The sequence below is a fragment of the Hemitrygon akajei genome, chromosome 4 (assembly GCF_048418815.1).
Source record: "Hemitrygon akajei chromosome 4, sHemAka1.3, whole genome shotgun sequence".
NCBI classification, from domain to species: Eukaryota; Metazoa; Chordata; class Chondrichthyes; order Myliobatiformes; family Dasyatidae; genus Hemitrygon; species Hemitrygon akajei.
In genome coordinates, this window is record NC_133127.1 from 99,464,741 (window position 1) to 99,487,737 (window position 22,997).

At 39.7% G+C, this 22,997-nt stretch overlaps 1 protein-coding gene across 1 annotated transcript; it reads right to left on the bottom strand.

Moving 5' to 3' along the window:
* Nucleotides 1-254: 254 nt before the first annotated feature.
* On the bottom strand, nucleotides 255-20,313 carry grpel1 (GrpE-like 1, mitochondrial). The gene is made up of 4 exons (XM_073043101.1): nucleotides 20,159-20,313; nucleotides 16,328-16,484; nucleotides 12,826-12,907; nucleotides 255-789 (listed from the first exon to the last, which is right to left on the bottom strand). The coding sequence occupies exons 1-4, from the start codon at nucleotides 20,236-20,238 to the stop codon at nucleotides 440-442; spliced, it is 669 nt and encodes a 222-aa protein (XP_072899202.1). The 5' UTR covers nucleotides 20,239-20,313; the 3' UTR covers nucleotides 255-439.
* Nucleotides 20,314-22,997: the final 2,684 nt, after the last annotated feature.

Consider the following 22,997-nt stretch of genomic DNA (forward strand, 5'->3'; position numbering starts at 1 on the left):
TACAAGTGAACACTTTGAAAAATGGACTATTTTCTTCCTGTCTGAAATGAAAATTGTTGTAACAAAAAAACCTGGATGTGTAAGTGTAATCAGGAGGGAAGAGTGAGATGAGGCCTGCTGCCAACAGATAATTGTCATTAAAGTAGCTCTGTGTAGGTACTGAATGCAAGTGGGCCATTGCAACATTTAAACTTGGGAGATGCTTAATAAATATCTGAATATTGATGATCAATACCGGAAACAGAAAAAGTAGCTAATTTTAAGTCAGCACACCTTTAATAGGGAAATCTTTTACATATCGCAGATCCTTATTCGTTGCAGAATTCAGTACCATTTTCAATACTTCAGAAACAGTCAGACATAAAAATCCATTAGCCAAAGAATCTGATCTATCATGGTCTTTCTAGAATTACTGTGCACCAGGCAGTCCTAATCACCATTATTCTACTCCTTTGACAACCCCAACTAAAGCTGGTCGTAGAGTGCGTCCATGGAGCTTATAGCCTATCTTGGACACGAGTGCCACAGAGCCTGGTTCCTTCCCTTCCACAGGACTATGGAAAAGAGCTTCATGCTCATAGGGATCAAACTTGGCTCCAATGGGATTCAGTCTGACAAGGCCATGCTTCGAAAACACTTTCTGAAGTTGCCCTTCTGTCATGACGAGACCTTCGTAGAGGTGCTTAAGGTGATGGTTCGCTCCAGTGATTTCCTCTTTGGGTACACTCTCTGTTGCTTTTTCAAGAACATCTGCCACCTCCAAAAGATCCTTACAGAATCCTTGAATACCTAAGAAGATGGTAAAATACAATCAAAACAGTGACAGTATGCCAGTAAAAGTACAGAAAAGGCTATAAAGCACTAGAAAGAGAATTGTACAATAAATTCTAGATGATTTTCCTCTTGCCGTTAACAAAGGAAGCATTGTAAATTTATTAAAGTGGCAGTATCTATTATTCTGCTGTTGCTTTTCCCAATTTAATTGCCAGGTAGCCAATGTTTTTAGTTTTTAAAAAAAAACCTGATTCCCTGACAGGTTTCATATCACAATCAGCATGGATGAATCAGTTGCGTGTGCCAATTTGGGGAGAGAAAACATTAATCTGTTTCTAATGTGAGGTGTGATGAGCAAACCAGGCTGAGATGGGGTCCAGAGTTGACCCCCTGTGAACTATGCTGCTAACGAGAGAGAGAGAGAGAGAGAGAGAAGGGAGGGGGGGGGGGGGAGGCATCCTGCTGCAGATGCTGATAACGAGAAAGAGAAAGTGATTTAGTATTATGGCTTCTTCGATAATTGTTTACGTTGCTCCAAGGACACTTTGCCTGCTTGTGTGGATTCCTGCTGTGACGGCAAGGTGGTACCAGGTGATGGACAGCTGATGGATGGCTGGTACCCCGTCAGGGGAGATAAAAAGCAAGTCTTCTGAGATACAAGCAGACACACCATGGGACACTGAAAGAGCATTGTGCACCTACGCAAAAGTGGGGGTTTGGAGGATCGATTTGGGGGAATCGATCAGAGGCTCACAGTGTGTGAAGGCAGACCGGTGGGGGCTTCTGTGTGTCCATTCTCGCCTGGGTGACAAGCCTACCACTGAAGAACGGTCTGGCCTGGTATGGAGGGTTCACAGTTGGTGACCACAACAGGACAAGAAGACAATGGAAGGTTTGCCTGCAACTGCATCACTTCTCGTGCGCTCTCTCCCCAACTGTCCAACAGCAACTACCTCGACTTAAACTAAACTGAACTGAACTCTGCACCATCTTAAGACTATTCATTTACCCCTGGACTTCGATAGAGCTTGGTTTTGATTCCTATTTTCACACTTCTGTATATATATCATTGCTAACCTGTTTTACATATATTTGCATTTTATAGTACTGTATTACTTAGTTTACTAATAAACACCATTAGTTAAAGTAATACCAGACTCCAACGTCTTATTCCATTTCTGCTGGTTCAGTAACCTGGTCACGGGGTACCTGACAAATTGGGGCCTCAGTCCGGGATTCTGAACATCAAATTGAGGGGGCTGTTGAATTGATTGGGGTTGTGTGGAAAACCAAAAACAGGAAAACAGCAGAAATGGATGTTGAGGGATTTCTGTCAAGACCAGACCACGCAGGTTTAAAGAATGCTAAAAAGGCTGAGTTGTGGGAAGTTGTGGAGACCTTGGAACTCAAGGAGGTTAAGAAAGGGATGACAAAGGCAGAAATACAAGGGAAGATAGCTGAATATTATGTCATGATGAGGACATTCAAAACAGAGGTGTTAGAGCACTTTCCTGTAGGGAAAGGGGAGGTCCAGATACGCCTGGAAGAGATGCGGCTGGAGAGAGAATTAAGTTAGATGCAGAGGAAGCAGAAAGGCAAAGAGAGGAGGCAGAAAGACGGCGACCATTCCAGAGGGAATGATGGCAACATGTAGATAGCGGGGCAGACCGTGGGGAGAAGTTTAATGTTAGTCAGGAGATTAGGTTGGTACCTCCGTTTGAGGAGACGGACATTGATCGGTACTTCCTGCATTTTGAAAAAGCGGCCGCAAACCAAAAGTGGCCGCGAGATAAGTGGGCTGTGTTGTTACAGAGTGTACTTAACGAGCGTACGCAGCATTGTCTGCGGAGGTTGCAGATGATTATGAGGAAGCAAAACAGGCTATACTTTGGGCTTATGAGTTGGTGCCCGAGGTGTATAGACAAAAGTTCAGGGACTCAAGAAAGCAGTGGAATCAGACGTTCACGGAGTTTGCATACGAGAAGTGTGTGTACTTTGACTGTTGGTGCACTGCAGAAAGGGTGGAGAAAGATTTTTGCCACCTGAGGGAGTTTATCCTGATCGAAGAATTTAAAAGTTGTGTTCCGGATAATATCTGGAGAAGAAGATTAAGTCCATATCAGAATCTGCCAAGTTAGCAGATGAATACGCCTTAACCCATAAGGTAAAGTTTTCCCCAAGTAAGAGCTACCAGAGGGGTAGTGGGGATGGTAGAGAAAGCCCACCGGCTAAGTCAGAGAGTAAGCCAGGGACTAGTGGAAAGGGTAAGGAGGAGGAAAAGCAGACTGGAAGGAAGTTTCCTAGCTTTACATGTTATAATTGTGGGAAAGCTGGTCACATAGCATCTAAGTGTCTAGCTCCAAAGAAAGAGACAGGAAAGGCCAACCCCAACTGCCTGCATTAAGCAGGCTGAAATGTCGCTAAAGGAGGAGAAGCCAAGCCGAGCTCAGGAGGGATGGGAGAAATTTCTTTTGACCGGGTTGGTATCTGTGAAGGAGGGATCAACCCCAGTGCCAGTGAGAATCTGGAGAAACACTGGGGCTTTTCAGTCCTTAATCCTAAGCAGTGTGTTGGATTTCAGTGCTGAGACCGAGACGGGTGACGTGGTGATAGAAGGGGTTGGAGAAGGGACCGAGGCAGTACCGCTGCATAAAATATTTTTGAAGTGTGAGTTGGTATCCAGACCAGTCACGATCGGGGTGCGGTCTGCACTCCCGATACGTGATGTGGATGTCTTACTCGGGAATGGCCTGGCGGGGGGGGGGGGGGGGGGGGGGGACACGTGTTCCCAACAGTTCAGCTCACGAGTAAGCCTGTAAGTGCTGAGGACCCACCTACAGATTCTGAAGTTTATCCCACTTGCGCAGTAACCCAAAGCATGGCGAGAAGGGCTGCTGAAACAAACCCTGATGTAGCTGCGGCAGACGTTGATTTAGCTGAGACGTTTTTACCGTCCCTGTATCAGAAGGGGTTTGAGGAGACCGCCTTTATCTGTCGATGGAGTAGCACTAATTCTGTGCTGCTCTTAGTTTTCTCTCCCTCCCCCCAGCTGTAATTTTGAATTTGAAATTTTTAATTGCTGATTCTTGAAGGGGAGTAATATGTCTATGTCTACGTGAAGTGGGAAGAATCCGCATGAACCTACTGATAAAGGTAATGGAAAAGGAAAGATGCCGAAGGAAAGATCTGATGAAATGCCAACATGGACTGAAGATATCGTTCATACACTGAAATCAATTCAGGATCAGAATAAGGCAATTAAAGATCAACTGGAAAAGAATAATAATGAAATGAAGTTATTTCTGGGAAAACTTAAAGATGTGGAAACTCAAGTTACTAAACATGAAGAGGAATTGAAGTTAACTAAGCAAAAACTGTCTGAAACTACAACCCGTTTGGAAAAATATCGTAATAAGATTATTGACCTGGAAACCAGGTCTCACTGAAACAACATACGAATCGTTGGACTGCAAGGAGCTGAAAATGGAGACTTAACGGTTTACTTTGGTAAGCTCGTTCATGATCTATTTCCGACTATTTTATCACAGCTGTCTGCTATTGAAAGAGTGCACAGGCTGTCCACTTCGAAATTTAAAGACTCAACCAGACCAAGATTTATTTTGGTTTGTTGTCATCACTTTAAAATTAAAGATCAAATAATGCGACAGGCAAGAAAACAGAGAGTTTTCAAATTCAATGAGTCTGAGCTTCGTTTTTATGAAGATTATCTGAGAGAAGTAATGGAACAAAGAGCAAGATTTGCTTTGGTAATGAAACAAGCATATGATAAGAAACTATTTCCCTCTTTGAGTTACCCGACAAGAATTAAAGTTTTTCCTCCTAATTCTTCCCCACATACTTTCTTTGACCCAAAAGCTGCACTGGATTTTGTCCAGGCTATACCTGTCACCGCCATCGACAGTACTACCGAATGAACTATATGAAAAGCTGTTTGATTATCTGTATATTACTCACATTTCAAAAAGATATATGAAGGCTATTTGGGTATTTCATTGACAGATTAATAAAAGAAGAAAACCTGCTCATCATTACACCCTATTGGATTTTTTTTTTGGAAAGAAGATTTACGGTTCAAGTTTGACTGTTTAAATGGTTAATTACATATTTGACTGAGAAAAGAGGATAAAAGGATTTGTTCCTTTTATCTATTTGGCTTGATGTTTTTTTTGTTGTTTCTTGAATTACTAACTGGTAGTTTTTTTTCTACCAATAGGGTTTCTTTATATATATATATCTGGGAGGGTTTAGTTACTATGATATTACTAATTAATATTTTCCTAAATTTAGTTCGGTTAAGTATACTATTAACCTTTTTTATGTTCTATTTAAACGAATTTAAAGTTTTCTTAGGGATTTAAAGCTAAACTTAAGATGGCGCTAGCTTTTCCCTCTAAGAGATTATATTATTTTGGTTCATTTTTGTTTAATGTATGATGGAATGTAAACACTCTCCTTTGTCGAGACGTTACTGTCTTTCTTGCAAGGTCATTTTTTTTTGTGTACTGTCTGGGGGGAGGGAGAGATGAGACCGACAGAGCAGCCCATGACCGCATCTATCTTAATTCACTTGCCTTTTTATCGGGCTTTTGGGAGGGTGGGTGGGTTTAGAGTTAGGAGTTTTTTCCCCATTGGGTGGTTCCGGAGCATGCGTGTTTTCTATATGGCTGTATTCTTCATCACCGCCATCTTTGATAATCCCGTATTGGTATGTGTTCTGCGCATGTATAAAGTAAATTGGAATAAAATTATAGTATGGCAGTTAAACGGATTAATGTAATAAGTTGGAATGTACATGGTTGGAATCATCCTATTAAACAAAAAAAGACTTAAAATTATTAATCGATTCCAACCTGATATAATTTTTGCTCAGGAGACGCATATCAAGGCGGAGATCAAAATAGATTTTTCCGCTGGTGGAATGGAATACAACTCCATGCTCCTTCTCAGAGCAAAACTAAGTGCGTGTCTATCTTTATTAAATCTAATATATTTACTCGAGGATATTGAATCAGATTCTAATGGTAGATTTTTAATTGTTAAAGGAGTGATTTGTAATAGAAAGGTTGTTTTGGTTAATTTGTATGGTCCTAATTTAGATGATCCTTTTTAAAAAAAAAATATTTGCTTTACTGCCAGATTTAAATGAGTATATGTTGATAATGGGTGGGGATTTTAACTGTTGTTTAAATCCTATGATTGATAAGAGCTCAACTAATCAACGACTTCCAAATCGTTCTGCGTCAGTTATTAACTCCTTTTTGACCGATTTTGGGTTGATCGAATTATGGAGGCATTTACACCCTGATAAGAGAATATTCTTTATTTTCATATGTTTATAAAAAATATTCGAGGATTGATTATATTATAGTTGATCCCGTCTTTTGCCTAATGTTAAAAACTGTGAATATGACGCTATTACTATATCCAATCATGCGCCTTTGCGTTTGCCCTTTGAATTTGACAATGTCATTTTTGGCAAAACTTTATTGCAAAACTCTGACTTCATCAGTTTTATCGAAAGCCAGATAAAAGAATTTTTTCTTTTTAATGATATAGGAGGTATGTCTAAATTAATTATATGGGATACATTCAAAGCATTTTTACGTGGTCAGATTATTTCTTATTCAACTAAAAAAACAGACTAAAGCAGAATTAGGTAAAATTTTAAGACAAATTAAAGATTTAGATAATATCTATGCAACTTCCCCTAATATTGACTTATTTTTAAAAAAGGGTGGAACTTCAATCACAATATAACCTATTATTAACTCATCCAATTGAAGGTTATCTACTTAAGTTAAAGAGCCAATTTTATATGTTTGGAGATAAAAATAATAAACTACTTGCATCTCAATTAAAATCAGCTGGAGCCAAGAGGCAAATTTTGAAAATTCATAGAAATGATGATATCCTGGCTTGGGATTATGAAGAAATTAATAAGATTTTTCAAGATTTTTATACTGAACTTTATAAATCTCAAAGTCCAGTAGACTCTTCTGAAATGAATGCTTTTTTACGAAAGATTGCTTTTCCTAAAATTTCTGCTGAGGATCAAAAAAACTCTTGATGCCCAAATTACTGTATCCGAAATTCATAAAGCTATTTTTTCAATGCGATCTGGTAAGGCCCTGGGACGTGATGGTTATCCTGTAGAATTTTATTAAAAATTTGGAAAATTGCTTTCTCCATATATGTTGGAGATGTTTAAAGAATCTTTTGTGAAAAGTGATTTACCCTCTACTTTTTATGAAGCTTCTATTTCTCTAATTCTCAAAAAGGATAAAGATCCTACTGATTGTGCCTCATACAGACCTATTTCATTATTGAATGCTGATGTTAAGATTCTCTCAAAGATAATGGCCAATCAGTTGGAGAGTACTTTGGGTAAAATCATTTTTAAAGATCAAACAGGCTTTATAAAGGGTCGTTATTCTTTCTCAAATGTTCAGAGATTATTTAACATTATATATTCACCTTCTTCTAAAACTCCACAATGCGATATATCCTTGGTTGCTGAAAAAGCATTTGATCGAGTTGAATGCAAATATTTATTTAATGTTTTAGAAAAATTTGGTTTTGGTATTAATTTTAATAATTGGATTAAAATTATATATAAAGCTCCTATTGCTACTGTTGTCACTAATAACTGTAGGTCTCCTTTTTTTCAGCTATCACAGGGGCAAGACAAGGTTGTCCATTAAGTCCTTTGTTATTCAACTTAGTATTAGAACCCCTTGCTATTGCTTTTCGTGAAGCCGAAAATATTCAAGGGATTTTTGTGAATGAGACCATGCACAAGATCTCTCTTTACGCTGATGATTTATTGGTATATATATATATATATATATATATATATATATCTCTAAGCCTGAAGAATCTATTCCTGCTTTGCTAAAATTATTTGATAAATTTGGAGACTTTTCAGGATATAAACTTTAGTAAAAGTGAATTACTTCCTTTAAATGAATCTGTCTCTATATATGATAATATTCCTTTTAAAGTTACAGATTCTTTTAGATATTTAGGTGTTATAATTACTAAAAAAAAATGATCTTTATAAAGCCAATTTCCCTCCTTTAGTGGACTCTATGAAGTATTCCTTTAGTAGATGGAGCCCACTTACATTTTCACTTGTTGGTCGTATTCATGTAGTTAAAATGATGATTTTACCAAAATTTTTATATTTTTTTTCCAGAATATTCCTTTTTTTTGACTAAGAAGTTTTTTGATCAGATTGATTCTATTATTCTATCTTTTATTTGGGATAATAAAAGACCAAGAATTGGTAAATGTCACTTGCAAAAGTTGAAAAAGGACGGAGGTCTTGCTTTGCCTAATCTAAGAGTATTATTGGGCTGTTAATTTGCAGTATATGTCCTTTTGGTTACATAGGGATGATAGGAATGATCGGCCAATTTGGGTTGACCTGGAACTGAGAGCCGTGAAACAGTTTTATTTAACTTTGGTTATTAGGAGTTGCTCTACCTATACAATAAGCTAAAGTTGCTAATTTAAATCTATATCCTGTGGTTAAGCACTCTTTACAAATTTGGATCCAGTTCCGCAATTTTTTTTAATCTTAAAAAATTTAAACTTTGTAGTACAATTTATCGTAATTACTGTTTTAAACCTTCTTGGAGTGATCCTATTTTTTTACTTTGGAAAAATAAAGGTATTAATTCTTTTTTGGATTTATTTAAAGAAGGCAGATTGATGTCTTTTGAACAATTAGTCGATAAGTATTCTCTCTCATATTCACACTTTTTACAATATCTTCAAGTTAGACATTTTTTACAAAAATATTTAAGTAATTTTCCTTACATATTGGAGGCTGACTTGTTAAGATACTATTATGAATATGAACCCCTCGTTGAAAGGTTCTGTTGGAAGAATTTATAATTTATTATTACAATGGGATAAGCGTCCTTTACTTAAGATTAAACAGGATTGGGAGAAGGAGCTCAATTTGACTTTTATATGGGAGGATTGGACACGGATTCTGAAGCTGGTTAACTCTTCTTTGATCTGTGCTAGTCATGCACTGATTCAATTTAAAATTGTACATCGTTTCCATTTGATGAAGGAGAGACTTTCTAAAATATTTCCCAATGTTGACAAGTACTGTGATAGATGTAAAACTGAGATAGCTACACTGACACATATGTTCTGGTCATGTTCTATATTAAAACAGTTTTGGAAGTCAGTCTTTTCGACAATTTCTAAAGCACTCAGAATCAATTTACAACCTAATAAATTGACTGTGCTTTTTGGAATAATTCCTCAAAATATCCATGGTATTTCTGTGTCCGACCAACATGTTATTGCGTTCGTTTGTTACATTGATAGTTAGGAGGGCCATCTTGTTGAAATGGAAGGATATATCAGCTCCTACTTTGTCACAATGGTTCTCTCAAGTGATGCTGTGACTTAGCTTGAAGAAAATTAGAAGTCGAACGTTTGAACCTTTATTTGATTTTGAGAAGAGATGGGGCTCATTTGCTCATTATTATCATTTCAGTTAACTAATAGATTTTCTCCACGATCTAAATATAAATTTTTTTGATATATCTTTTTTCCTTGTTGGCGGTTTGATGTTTATTTTTAGAAGCTTTTTGTATGACGCATGGCTCCGGCGTTGTACCTCCAATGGGTTTCTTTTTTTCTCCTCACTTTTCTTGCTTAGTAGGGTTTTTTTTATTCACAATTTTCAATCCTTAAGATAATTTCCTCTTTTATGAGGCATTGTAAGTGTTGTTATTTCGATGTACTTGTGCTACTTTTGGATAGTAACAATAAAAAAAATTTGAAAAGAAAGAAGGGGTTAGAGGACAGTGAAGTTGAGAAGATAAAGAGGGACGAGATGGATTTACCATTATCGAGGAAAGAATTTGTGAGGGAACAGAGGAAAGATGAGGAACTTGTGGCTTTGAAGGAGACAGCTCTCTTGGAGGAGGGAATTAAAAAGGAACCAGTGGGATTCTACATTAAAGAGGGAGTATTAATGAGAAAGTGGAGACCGGCTACAGTGCCTACAGATGAGGATTGGGCGATTGTACACCAGGTGGTAGTTCTGAAGGTTTATCGGGACGAAATATTGAACCTGGCCCACAAGATACCCCTAGGTGGACATTTTGGAGTAAGAAAAACGATAGATAGGGTTATGAGAGAATTCTACTGGCCAAATATGAGGAAGGACATTATTGATTATAGTAAGAGGAGTTACACGTCAGGTGGTAGGAAAGCCAAATCAGGTCATTCCTAAAGGCACCTCTTCAGCCGTTACCTGCCTTCGGGGAACCTTTCTCCCGCGTCATCGCAGATTGTGTGGGTCCCTTGCCTAAGACCATGGCTGGGCATCAGTATGTACTGACTATTATGTGTGCTGCCTCTAGATTCCTGAAGGCTGTACCTCTGGGGAGCATATAAACTCACACTGTGGTAAAGGCACTTGTTAAGTTTTTCACTATGGTAGGATTGCCTAAAGAGATTCAGACCAATCAGGGGAGTACATTCCAACGGATGATGTCTGAGATGGGAGTTAAACATATTTTGTCCTCTGCATACCACCTGGAGTCCCAAGGGACTTTGGAGCGGTTTCACTCGACTGAAAAACATGATAAAAACCTACTGCCAGGAGAATATTAGAGACTGGGATGATGGATTACCCCGCTTGCTGTTCGCAGTGAGGGACACGGTTCAGGGGTCGCTGGGGTTCAGCCCATTTGAGCTTGTTTTCGGTCATAGGCCCAAGGGACCTCTGTCCCTACTTAAAGAGAAATGGTTTAACCTGACAGTGCATGTCAATGTGATTGACTATGTTTTGAAATTCCGTGAGAGGCTTATTAAGAAATGTGACCTTGCAAAGAGAAATCTCCAAGACTCCCAAGTCAAAATGAAGCAGTGGTATGACAAACAAGCATGAGAACAGGTGTTTCAGGTTGGTGATAAGGTCCTGGTTTTATTTCCCTTGGTGACCAACCCCCTGCAGGCGAGATTCCAAAGTTCATACAAGGTAATTAAGAAGATAGATTCTTTGAATTATGTTATTGAAACCCCTAATCGGCGCAAACCAACTCAATTAGTTCATATTAATATGTTGAAAGCTTATCATGATCCTAAGGCCACACCAGTCAGTGCTGTCATGAAAACAAATGAGTGCTGATGAGGGGCAAGAGCATTTTGAAAAGATAAATATAGTGCCCACCAGACTAGAGAACTTTGTTGTTTTGACCAACTTTGCTCATAAGGTCTGTCATTTGAAGTCTGAGCAGAGAGAACAGCTGACAAAACTAATTAACTAGCATACAGATTTATGTCCAGATGTACCTCGGAGATGTACGGTCGCAGTACATGATGTTATTGTTAATGCAGCCCAGCCTATTAAGCAACATCCCTATAGGATGAATTTAGAAAAGAGCAAGCTAGTGGAAAAAGAAATTGAACATATGCTAGCTACAGGTATTATCAGGCGATCTACCTCGAACTAGGCATCTCCATGTGTGGTTGTCCCAAAGCCTGATGGTAGTGTAAGGTTTTGTACAGATTACAGGAAAGTGAATGCCATCACAAAGACTGATGCTTATCCTATCCCAAGGGTGGATGATTGCATTGATAGAGTGGGAAAGGCTAGGTACATCACGAAGACTGACTTACTAAAAAGGTATTGGTGTGTTCCTTTAACTGACAGGGCTCGAGAAATTTCAGCATTTGTCACACCATCAGGGTTCTTTGAGTATAATGTCTTGCCTTTTGGAATGGAAAACGCTCCAGGGACATTTCAAAGGATGATTGACTCAGTGATTAAAGGGTTACAGAACACAGGGGCTTACATTGACGACTTAGTGGTCTGGAGTGATACATGGGACGAGCACATTGTGGCTGTGGAGGAACTGTTTAAATAGCTGCCTGAAGCCAATCTCACAGTGAATCTCGCCAAAAGTGAGTTCGGCCACACTACGGTCACATAGCTGGGGTATGTGGTAGGACAGGGGCAGCTGGCTCCTGTGCAGGCTATTTCAGCAGTTCCCGTCCCGACTGATAAGAGAGCTCTGAGAAGGTTTCTGGGAATGGTGGGGTACTATGGAAGTTTTGTAAGAACTTTGCAGATATTGCCCTCCCTCTTACAAAAGAAAGAAAAATTTGTGTGGAGTGACCTTTGCCAACAAGCCTTCGCGAGGCTGAAAACTATTTTGTGCTACTATCCTGTGTTAAAAGCGCCTGACTTTTCAAAACCCTTCTCCCTAGCAACGGATGTTAGTGATGAGGCTGCGGGGGCAGTGTTGCTGCAGAAAGACGAGGACGAAATTGAACACCCAGTGGCTTATTTCTCTAGGAAGTTTAATGTGCACCAGAGAAACTGAACTGAACTCTACTCCTAGACTTCGATAGAGCTTGGTTTTGATTCCTATTTTCACACTTCTGTATATATCATTGCTAACCTGTTTTATATATATTTGCATTTTATAGTACTGTATTACTTAGTTTACTAATAAACACCATTTACTGCTGGTTCAGTAACCCGGTCACAGGGTACGTGACACTAAGAAGCATAACACCAAACCAGAATGTTGGAGTTTGCGGAGTACGGTGATTGATTATGAATCTAATAATGCAATTTACATTGTACTTTTGAAATTTTACCAAAATTTTAACTTTTTAAGTATTTTATTTCTTAATGTCATAGACAATCAAAAGCATTCGGTCCTTAATAACTTTGAGTTGACAGTACAAAACAACGCCTCTCCCCAATGCCTCAGCAAATAGGACTGGAACAATATTTACAAGCAATATTGAAAGATCTATTAATGGCGAGTCAGTACCTCTTCCACATGTCAGCAAGTTCAGATGTATTATAGTTAAAGGATATCCATCCCCTACAGGAAATACCCATGCCGAGTAACGTCAGGTTGATTAATCCAAACTATAGGCACACACGTAACCGAGGTACTTGTCAGGCCAGTACAATAATTATTCCACAATTCCCAATAACAATCTGCAAGTGAAATTACTACATAATCTGTGATCTCTTACCATACAACTTAGCTTCTTCAACAAGCTTTTGACTTCTTTGACGCAAGTTTTCAGTATCTGCCAGTGCTCTTTTATATTTGTCCTAAAAAAGAATCCACACGTTTAACCTCAAATAGACATAAATCTGCAATTTTTTTTATACCAGTGGTACAGTAGCATAGTTCCAAGCACGCCACTTTTTTAGTACCAGCGACATGGGTTCAATTCCTGCTGCTGCCTGTAAAGAGTTTGTACATTCTCCCCATGACCGACTGCATGGGTTTCCTGGGGTGTTCCCGATTCCTCCCACAGTCCAAAGACGTACTGGTTGGTTGATATAATTGGTCCTGTGGTTAGACAAGGGTTAAGTCGGGAGTTGCTGGGCAGCGCAGCTCGAAGGGTCAGAAGGGGGATATTACGCACTGTATCTCAATAAATAAATAAGCCATTTCTATTACTTACTATCCACAGAATTTTACATCATAATTCCCAATTAAATCAACAATTACCTGAATTACAATAACCAATCAGAAACAATGATATGGATACAATCTACCCTGAACACTCTGAGGTAGAAAAATAAAATGTTCATCTTGACCATTGTTTTGAAATTGTGTGCTGGTATAGCGCGCACACACACACATGCAATCAGAATTGTATTTGGCTGGTATCAAACTGTCTGATGAAATTCCCTTTCTAAACTCCTATCTGGAGAGCTTCTAGCAGAATAAGTTACTGGAGTTCAAATGAAATGAGAGGAAATGGGGAAACAATTAATAGATCATATCACTACTTTGGAATAAACATACATATGCAAAAATAAAGCCAGCTTCTGCACTTACAATAGAGATTTTAGAAAGAAATAACAGTCCTAAAGCAAAACAACCCAACTGCATTATGAAAGAATATAGCACAGCCAGATTTTCTGGGATGCCTAGGCTTTTGTCCAGTACCTCCCATCAATATGTCTGCGCCTTGCAACAAATTCTGAGACTTCGCATATAGTTGAGGGGTTATGTGTAAATCTAAGCTAATTGGCAAGGCTTGTCACTCACACACACAACCTTGTATACGCTTAAAATGATTGAAAGAAACAAGTAAGTGCTTTTCATAATTATTGCATTCATTTGAATCTCAAGTTACCTTAGGAAAATAGTAACCAAGTATGCTTAACCAATAATTAAAGTGAAGATGCCAAGATTATGCTATAGTTAAAACACTTACACAAACTTCAAGGAGACTTGTGGAGATTTCGGGGAGGGAGATGATGTTATTCCAAGAGCCCATCATATTAAGAAATGCGAGTTGTTTTAATGAACATAAAGGTGTATAGGCTAGGCTCCCCATAAAATATCCAAAATGAAGGTGATGATAAAATACCCGACAGGTTTTTAAAAATCATTGTAGACCAAAAATGAGTTGCCAGAAGACTGAAGAATTGCAAATGTGGTTCCTTTATTCAAGGGTAGCAGGGATATACCAAATTATTACAGACCAGTAATTCCTGTGTTAGCAGTGGGGAAGATTATTGAAAAACATTGAGCAATCTAGAAAGATAGGAGTTAACTAAGGACAGCCTAATTTAACAGAATTCTTCAAAGATTTGGCTAGGTGTAAAGGTAAAGACAACACTTGATGTAGAATTCATGAACATTTGACATAGTTTCCCCCATGGAAGTCAGGTTTGTGCCCATGGAATCTAATACAAATTGAATCCAAAACTGGAGACAGATGGTGATGCTGGAAGTTGTTTTTGTGCTTGGAAGTCTGTGACCAACATCCAAGTCATTATTATAAATAACATTGTTCATGATACATATTAAAGTCATTATTATATACAAGTTATTATGCGTGACAGAGCACAAATACTACAAAGGGAATGGGATTCCAATGACTTAGGTACTGGTAGGATGATTCAAAACTCAGGAACAAATCCAAAGCCGTAAATAAATTAACAAAGATCAAAGCTTAATGTGTAATTGAAAAGTTGTCCATCTTATTACAATTACTACACGTTGATGCAGATTGCAACATATGAGTGTGATGAAACAGCTTTTACAGAAATGTGATTCTAGGTTTACACCATAGTGCAAAAAAAGAAAGGGAAAAAGAAGTGGACTGGAGTTATTAATCAAGAAAGGCAGCAGAGCAGTGCTTAGCCTTGATATAAATACACTGAATAGTGACAAGAATCCTTGTGGGTTGGAATCATGCATAGCAGAGGAAAGAGTACACATATGGGAGTAGTCTCTAAACCTACCACCTCTCAACAGAACATTAAAGCCCAGTACAGGTCCTTTGGCCCACAGAGTTGTGCCAACCTTTTAACCTACTCTAAGATCAATCTACCCCTTCCCTCCTACAAAACCCTCTATTTTCCTATCATCTATATGCTTATCCATACAGCTAAGTTTCCCTAGATCTCATGCCTCCTGACTTCCTGAATAAACTTACCTCGTCGAATGCCTTACTTAAAATTGATATACACCACATCCACTGCTCTACTTTCAAATTGTTTGATCACAACCTCAAAGAATTCAATCAGGTTCATGGGGCACAACCTGGCCCCTCACAAAGCCATACTGACTAAACATAATGGGACATAAATCCTGTCTCTAAAATTCCTCTCCATTAGTTTGCCCACTACTGATGTAAGACTCACTGGTCTATAATCCCCAAGCCTTTCCTTACTTCTTTTCCTGAACAACGAAATAACATTTGCCTCTCTCCAACCATGTGGTACTATCCCTATGGCCAGTGAGGACACAGACACCATTGCCAAAGGCAAAGCCACCTCTTCCCTTGCCTGAGGTAAATCCCATCTGGCCCAGGGACTTACCTATTCTAATGTTTTTCAGAAGTTCCAGCACATCCTCTTTTGAAACGTTGACATATTTTAAATATCGGCCTGTTTGTTACTGTCTTCACAAACATCTAGGTGCCTCTCACTGATAAAATATTCATCAAGGACCTTCACTACCTCCTTAGAGTCCAGGTAGGTTTCCACAGTTATCCTTGATCGGCCCTACCCTCACCCTAGTCATTCTCCTGTTTACACCTTAGGGTTTTCCTCAGTCCTATTTGCCAAGCCCCCTTCTAGCTCTAAGTTGCACCCTGAGCTCTTTCACGGCTATTTTACAGTTCTCAAGAGCCCTGTCTGATTAGTTACATGAAGAAAAATGAAATAACTTTGGGAGCAGTACAAAAGAGATTCACCAGGCTAATCCTTGGGACAAGAGGTGTTCTACCAAGTCAAACTAATTAATTTGGGCTGATATTTCTTGGAGTTTAGAAAAAATGAGTAAGCTTATTCAAACACACAAGATACTAAGGGGATTCCACAGGGTAGATGTCTTCTCTAGTGGAACAGTCTAGAATAAGAGGACGTAACTACAAGAGAGTGGTTACTTAAAACTGAGGTATATGTTGGTAAAGATTGTTTAAGGATTTGAGCCCATTTTGCATGGTAGAAATATAACTAAAACATCAATGAAAAGTTTGAATATTGCCATTTGATGCTTACTGTAAGATCCTTGAGTTGCTCCTCTAGCTTAGCCTTTTCTTCTATCAGCGTTTTCTCAGTTGAGCTTAGTTCCCCTTTGTCTTCATTCTGAGGATTGCTCTGGTCATCTTCATAGCTTTGTTTTGTGTTTTTTTGCTGCGTAGCAGTGCAGAATAACCTAGAGAATGTGTTCATTTCAGTTCATTAAATAAAACAGAAATTCAAACAGACATTACTCACTTTAATCCACAAATAAAGCTTGAACATTAGTAAAAAGCTGTTTTCATCAATGACATTAAACAGAACTAAGGTAGAACCTCACATCATTTTTGTAGAATGTATTGTTTGTTCATATAGTCATTAAATTTGTTAAGTTAATGGACAAAGTAAGAGGATACAGGCTGGCAATAAATTACAGATGAGACCTCACTTTGTTAAATAGCTTTCACCTCATTTTTAAAGACAATGACACAGACCAGTACCAAATCAAGAGCACACACAACCCAATTAAAGTACTACTTAAAAATATTATTTCTACCAAAATGAGATTATTCACAATGAAAACTAATTACCTTAGTAAAGATTAAAGATAGTTATTAATGAATATGATATAGTTGGGATCACCAGAGACATGGCTCCAGGGTGACCAAGGATGGGAGCTCAACATCCAGGGATTTTCAATATTCAGGAGGGATAGACAGGAAAGAAAAGGAGGTGGGGTAGCATTGCTGGTTAGAGAGGAGATTAACGCAATAGAAAGGAAGGACATTCGCCTGGAGGATGTGGAATCGATATGGGTAGAGCTGCATAACACTAAGGGGCAGAAAATGCTGGTGGGAGTTGTGTACAGGCCACCTAACAGTAGTAGTGAGGTTGGGGATGGCATTAAACAGGAAATTAGAAATGCGTGCAATAAAGGAACAGTAGTTATAATGGGTGACTTCAATCTACATATAGATTGGGTGAACCAAATTGGTAAGGGTGCTGAGGAAGAGGATTTCCTGGAATGTATGCGGGATGGTTTTCTGAACCAACATGTCGAGGAACCAACTAGAGAGCAGGCCATTCTAGATTGGGTATTGAGCAATGAGGAAGGGTTAGTTAGCAATCTTGTCGTGCGAGGCCCCCTGGGTAAGAGTGACTATAATATGGTGGAATTCTTCATTAAGATGGAGAGTGACATAGTTAATTCAGAAACAAAGGTTCTGAACTTAAAGAAGGGTAACTTTGAAGGTATGAGACGTGAATTAGCTAAGATAGACTGGCAAATGATACTTAAAGGATTGACGGTAGATATGCAATGGCAAGCATTTAAAGATTGCATGGATGAACTGCAACAATTGTTCATCCCAGTTTGGCAAAAGAATAAACCAGGGAAGGTAGTGCACCCGTGGCTGACAAGGGAAATTAGGGATAGTATCAAGTCCAAAGAAGAAACATAAAAATTAGCCAAAAAAAGCGGCACACCTGAGGACTGGGAGAAATTCAGAGATCAGCAGAGGAGCAAAAAGGGCTTAATTACAAAAGGGAAAAAAGATTATGAGAGAAAGCTGGCAGGGAACATAAAAACTGACTGTAAAAGCTTTTATAGATACGTGAAAAAAAAAAGATTGGTCAAGACAAATGTAGGTCCTTTACAGTCAGAAACAGGTGAATTGATCATAGGGAACAAAGACATGGCAGACCAACTGAATAACTACTTTGGTTCTGTCTTCACTAAGGAGGACATAAATAATCTTTCAGAAATAGTAAGGGACCGAGGGTCTAGTGAGATGGTGGAACTGAGGGAAATACATGTTAGTAGGGAAGTGGTGTTAGGTAAATTGAAGGGATTAAAGGCAGATAAATCCCCAGGGCCAGATGGTCTACATCCCAGAGTGCTTAAGGAAGTAGCCCAAGAAATAAGTGGATGCATTAGTGATAATTTTTCAAAACTCCTTAGATTCTGGATTAGTTCCTGAGGATTGGAGGGTGGCTAATGTAACCCCACTTTTTAAAAAAGGGAGAGAGAAACTGGGGAATTATAGACCGGTTAGTCTGACATTGGTGGTGGGGAAAAAGCTACAGTCGGTTATCAAAGATGTGATAACAGCACATTTGGAAAGAGGGGAAATTATCGGACAAAGTCAGCATGGATTTGTGAAAGGAAAATCATGTCTGACAAATCTTATAGAATTTTTTGAAGATGTAACTAGTAGAGTGGATAGGGGAGAGCCAGTGGATGTGGTATATTTAGATTTTCAAAAGGCTTTTGACAAAGTCCCACACAGAAGATTAGTGTGCAAACTTAAAGCACACGGTATTGGGGGTATGGTATTGATGTGGATAGAGAATTGGTTGGCAGACAGGAAGCAAAGAGTGGGAGTAAACAGGACCTTTTCAGAATGGCAGGTAGTGACTAGTGGGGTACCACAAGGTTCAGTGCTGGGACCCCAGTTGTTTACAATATATATTAATGATTTAGACGAGGGAATTAAATGCAGCATCTCCAAGTTTGCGGATGACACGAAACTGGGCTGCGGTGTTTGCTGTGAGGAGGATGCTAAGAGGATGCAGGGTAACTTGGATAGGTTAGGTGAGTGGGCAAATTCATGGCAGATGAAATTTAATGTGGATAAATGTGAGGTTATCCACTTTGGTTGCAAGAACAGGGAAACAGATTATTAACTGAACGGTAGCTGATTAGGAAAAGGGGAGATGCAACGAGACCTGGGTTTCATTGTACACCAGTCATTGAAGGTGGGCATGCAGGTACAGCAGGCGGTGAAAAAGGCAAATGGTATGCTGGCATTCATAGCAAAAGATTTGAGTACAGGAGCAGGGAGGTTCTACTGCAGTTGTACAAGGCCTTGGTGAGACCGCACCTAGAGTATTGTGAGCAGTTTTGTCCCCTAATCTGAGGAAGGACATTCTTGCCATAGAAGGAGTACAGAGAAGGTTCACCAGATTGATTCCTGGGATGGCAGGACTTTCATATGAAGAAAGACTGGATCGACTAGGCTTATACTCACTGGAATTTAGAAGATTGAGGGGGGATCTTATTGAAACATATAAAATTCTAAAGGGATTGGACAGGCTAGATGCAGGAAGATTGTTTCCGATGTTGGGGAAGTCCAGAATGAGGGGTCACAGTTTAAGGATAAAGGGGAAGCCTTTTGGGACCGAGATGAGGAAAAACTTCTTCACACAGAGAGTGGTGAATCTGTGGAATTCTCTGCCACAGGAAATAGTTGAGGCCGGTTCATTGGCTATATTTAAGAGGAAGTTAGATATGGCCCTTGTGGCTAAAGGGATCGGGGGTATGGAGAGAAAGCAGGTACAGGGTTTTGAGTTGGATGATCAGCCATGATCATACTGAATGGCGGTGCAGGCTTGAAGGGCCGAATGGCCTACTCCTGCACCTATTTTCTATGTTTCTATTAATAGTTTAAAAGTCAATAGAAACAGAGAAAATAAATTTTCTCTTACGATGGGCTAATATGATGGCCTTTCAGAAACAACTAACTAAATAATTTTTTGAAGATCAGATGGATTACAAGCTGGTTTAGTATTATGCTGCCAATTGCCAAAACAGTGACGGAGCAGCAGCTATACTGATGCAATATTAAGCAACCCCGAAGGCATATGAAGGTAGTAACTATTCAGTTTGAACCGGGGGTACGGGACTGAAATCAAAGGCCAGTATCCCAGAAATGAAGCGGAAAGAAAAGGACAAGGTCGGAAGCAGGCGGCTTGGATGGTGGGATTCGTGGGCAGGCCGGCAATAATCACCGGGTTCCTGCCCAGGACACGATGTGTAAATGCGACCGAGAAAGGGCTCCATGGCCCGAACAACCCCGCGCCCTCCCTCACCTGCCGCCGGGCCGGGCCAACAGGAAGCGGCCGCCACTCCGCAGCGCTCGCGTGCCCCAGCACCAGGTCGCCATGGCCATCGCTCCGCACGCTCTCCAACGTAACCACGCTCGTAACTCGCTCCAGCTAATCAGGAACGTCCTTCCTATGACGCTTAACGATCGACGTGCAAAGTTCATTTCGAATTCGGGCAGGCGGGAGTAATCGAGAGTTGATCATGCGGTGGATTAATCGGAAAGCCGAGCGATCGCTTCGGCAAATACCTGTAACTTTTTCCCGTTTATAGCCTGTGTCATGTACTAACCAGCGGGTACCGATTACACATTGGAAACGACTCATCCGACCTCCGCAATCAATGCATTACATCCAATTCCATTGCAACATGCACTTTGTGTTCGGAAGCTTTTCGTAAGACAAAACAAAGACCAATATTATCTCAAAATGATCAACAATAAACATTTCGATATGCATATTTTAAAAGTTAAAATACATTAATCTCTATCTGATTAACTGTGCCAAACGGGCAAAAATCAAGACATTTTAGAGAAATACAGTTGTACAATATCAGAACTCATTTGGTACATTTCAGCATCCTGTGAACATTAAAATGAGACGAATATTTACAAGGTCAATATCAAGTTAATTATTTGTCACTAACATAAATACACAGGATATTCAATGTAGTCAAAATTAGAGATTTTGTTGTACAGTGCATTACAGGTCGAGAACAAATAGAAGTTGCTGGAATCTACAGCAATAAACAATCTGCTGGAAGATCTCAGCAGGTCAAGCAGCCTCTGTGGGAAGAGAGGGATTGTCCACATTTCAGGTAAAAACGTCAACAGACGTTGACCTGCTCTGTCTCTCCAGCAGATTGGTGATGTTAACAAACTTAAACTAACATATTATTCGCAATTATTGACTAGCAATGATAATTCAATGCTGAGTTACTATAAAGGAACCCTTTCAATTATATAGAGAGCAGTCATGACAGGCTGGTAGTTTAAAAAGGTGCATTGGCTTAAATCAGTTTGGCTGCCTTGTTCTATAAGGCAACAACTTCTATGTAATTGTTGCACATATTCCTCCCATGCCTGAGCTGTGCGGGAAAGGCAGATCAAACTGCAATAAGTTTTAGAATTTACTGCTGCTTGTAGAATAAGCAAAGCTTCTTTGAGCTGGTTATGCACGTGCGAGTTCCATACATCAACAGTGTAAGTGATCCTTTCTATCACTGTGTACAGGTAACCCTGTGTTAATGCAGGGCACCGATTGTTATACTACCAGAGTCCAAACACACTCCACTCTATTCTTAAAAAAGATATCATTGGGGTTGTGCATTGTTGTGCCAGTATCAAGCACAGTAGCCAGCAACAGCACTGAACTTCTTACCATAGCGAGATCTCTGGGGGTGTTGGAAGAAACATGGAGCAGGTGTCACCAGTTCCCCAGTCACTTCGCCAGCCAGAGAGCAGCCCCAAGCTCCATGTCCCATCCTTTCTACACGGGCACTCACTGCACATTGCCTCAGTTCACACTGATCCCTCAGCGATGAGATTGCCTTGAGTACTTCAGTGTTTCAGTCGTGTTAGTGGGTCTAATCCCTCAACCCGTTCCCAGCACGGCAATGTGGAGACGGACAGGGCTTTGCACTAAGTTCCTGCTCAATGGAAGTCTCTTTATAATGCTGCAATGACTCCATTTGGCACTCACACTCTTTCGCCCGAAACATCCTGAGTACCTCGTGAGAAACCAGCCTATGTGTTTAAGCTGAACAAACAGATCGTTCAATTGTGGCCAAGGTATGCCCGAGCAATTTTGGATCTTCACAGAACCAGTGTTTGTGGCTACAGTATACAAACGTGGCTCTCAGGCACACGTTTTCAGTACTTGAGCTAAGATAGCAATAGTACCCAGGACATCATTAGAGAGTGCTGTCTCAGAAAGGCAGCGTCCATTATTAAGGATCTCCAGCCCCCAGAGCATGCCCTTTTCTCACTGTTACCGTCAGGTAGGAGATACAGAAGCCTGAAGGCACACACTCAGTGATTCAGGAACAGTTTCTTCCCCTCTGCCATTCGATTCCTAAATGGACATTGAAGCTTAGCACACTACATCATTTAAAAAAAAATACAGTATTTCTGTTTTTGCACATTTTTAATAATCTATTCAATATACGTAATTGATTTACTTGTTTATTTATTATTATGTTTTATTTTATTTTTCCCCTCTCTCTGCTAGATTATGTATTGCATTGAACTGCTGCTGCTGCTAAGTTAACAAATTTCATGTCACATGCCAGTGATAATAAACCTGGTTCTGATTCTGATCCTGCCCCTGCCTGTTTCTCGATATCCTACAGCTGAAGGAAATTGGCTGAAGGCTGGCTTCTCAGCTCATGACCCTCCAAGGAGCAGAGTTGGCTGAAATGTGCAGCACTTCTGGCTGAAGTGCCTGGTATGGGACTGTACTTTCCTCAATCGCAGGACTCAGCAGAGAGTGGTGCAGACAGCCCAGCGCATCTGTAGTTGTGAACCTCCCATTATTCAGGACATTTACAAAGCCAGGTATGTAAAAAGGGCCCAAAGGATCATTGGGGACCTGAGTCACCCCAACCACAAACTGTTCCAGCTGCTATCAACCGGGAAATGGTACTGCAACATTAAAGCCAGGACCAACAGGCTCCGGGACAGCTTCTTCCACCAGGCCATCAGACCAATTAATTAATGCTGATACAATTGTATTTCTATGTTATATTGATTATCTTGTTGTACATACTATTTATTACAAATTACTATAAATCGCACATCACACTTAACGTAAAGATTTTTACTCCTCA

What these genes read in the sequence shown, in the direction of transcription:
- grpel1 (XM_073043101.1), bottom strand. Translation starts at nt 20,238, where the DNA reads ATGGCCATGGCGACCTGGTGCTGGGGCACGCGAGCGCTGCGGAGTGGC. An exon ending in AGCAACTCAAGGATCTTACA is followed by an intron (nt 12,908 to 16,327) that starts GTAAGCATCAAA and finishes ATTCTTTTTTAG; the next exon opens with GACAAATATAAAAGAGCACT. An exon ending in TGAAGAAGCTAAGTTGTATG is followed by an intron (nt 790 to 12,825) that starts GTAAGAGATCAC and finishes CCATCTTCTTAG; the next exon opens with GTATTCAAGGATTCTGTAAG.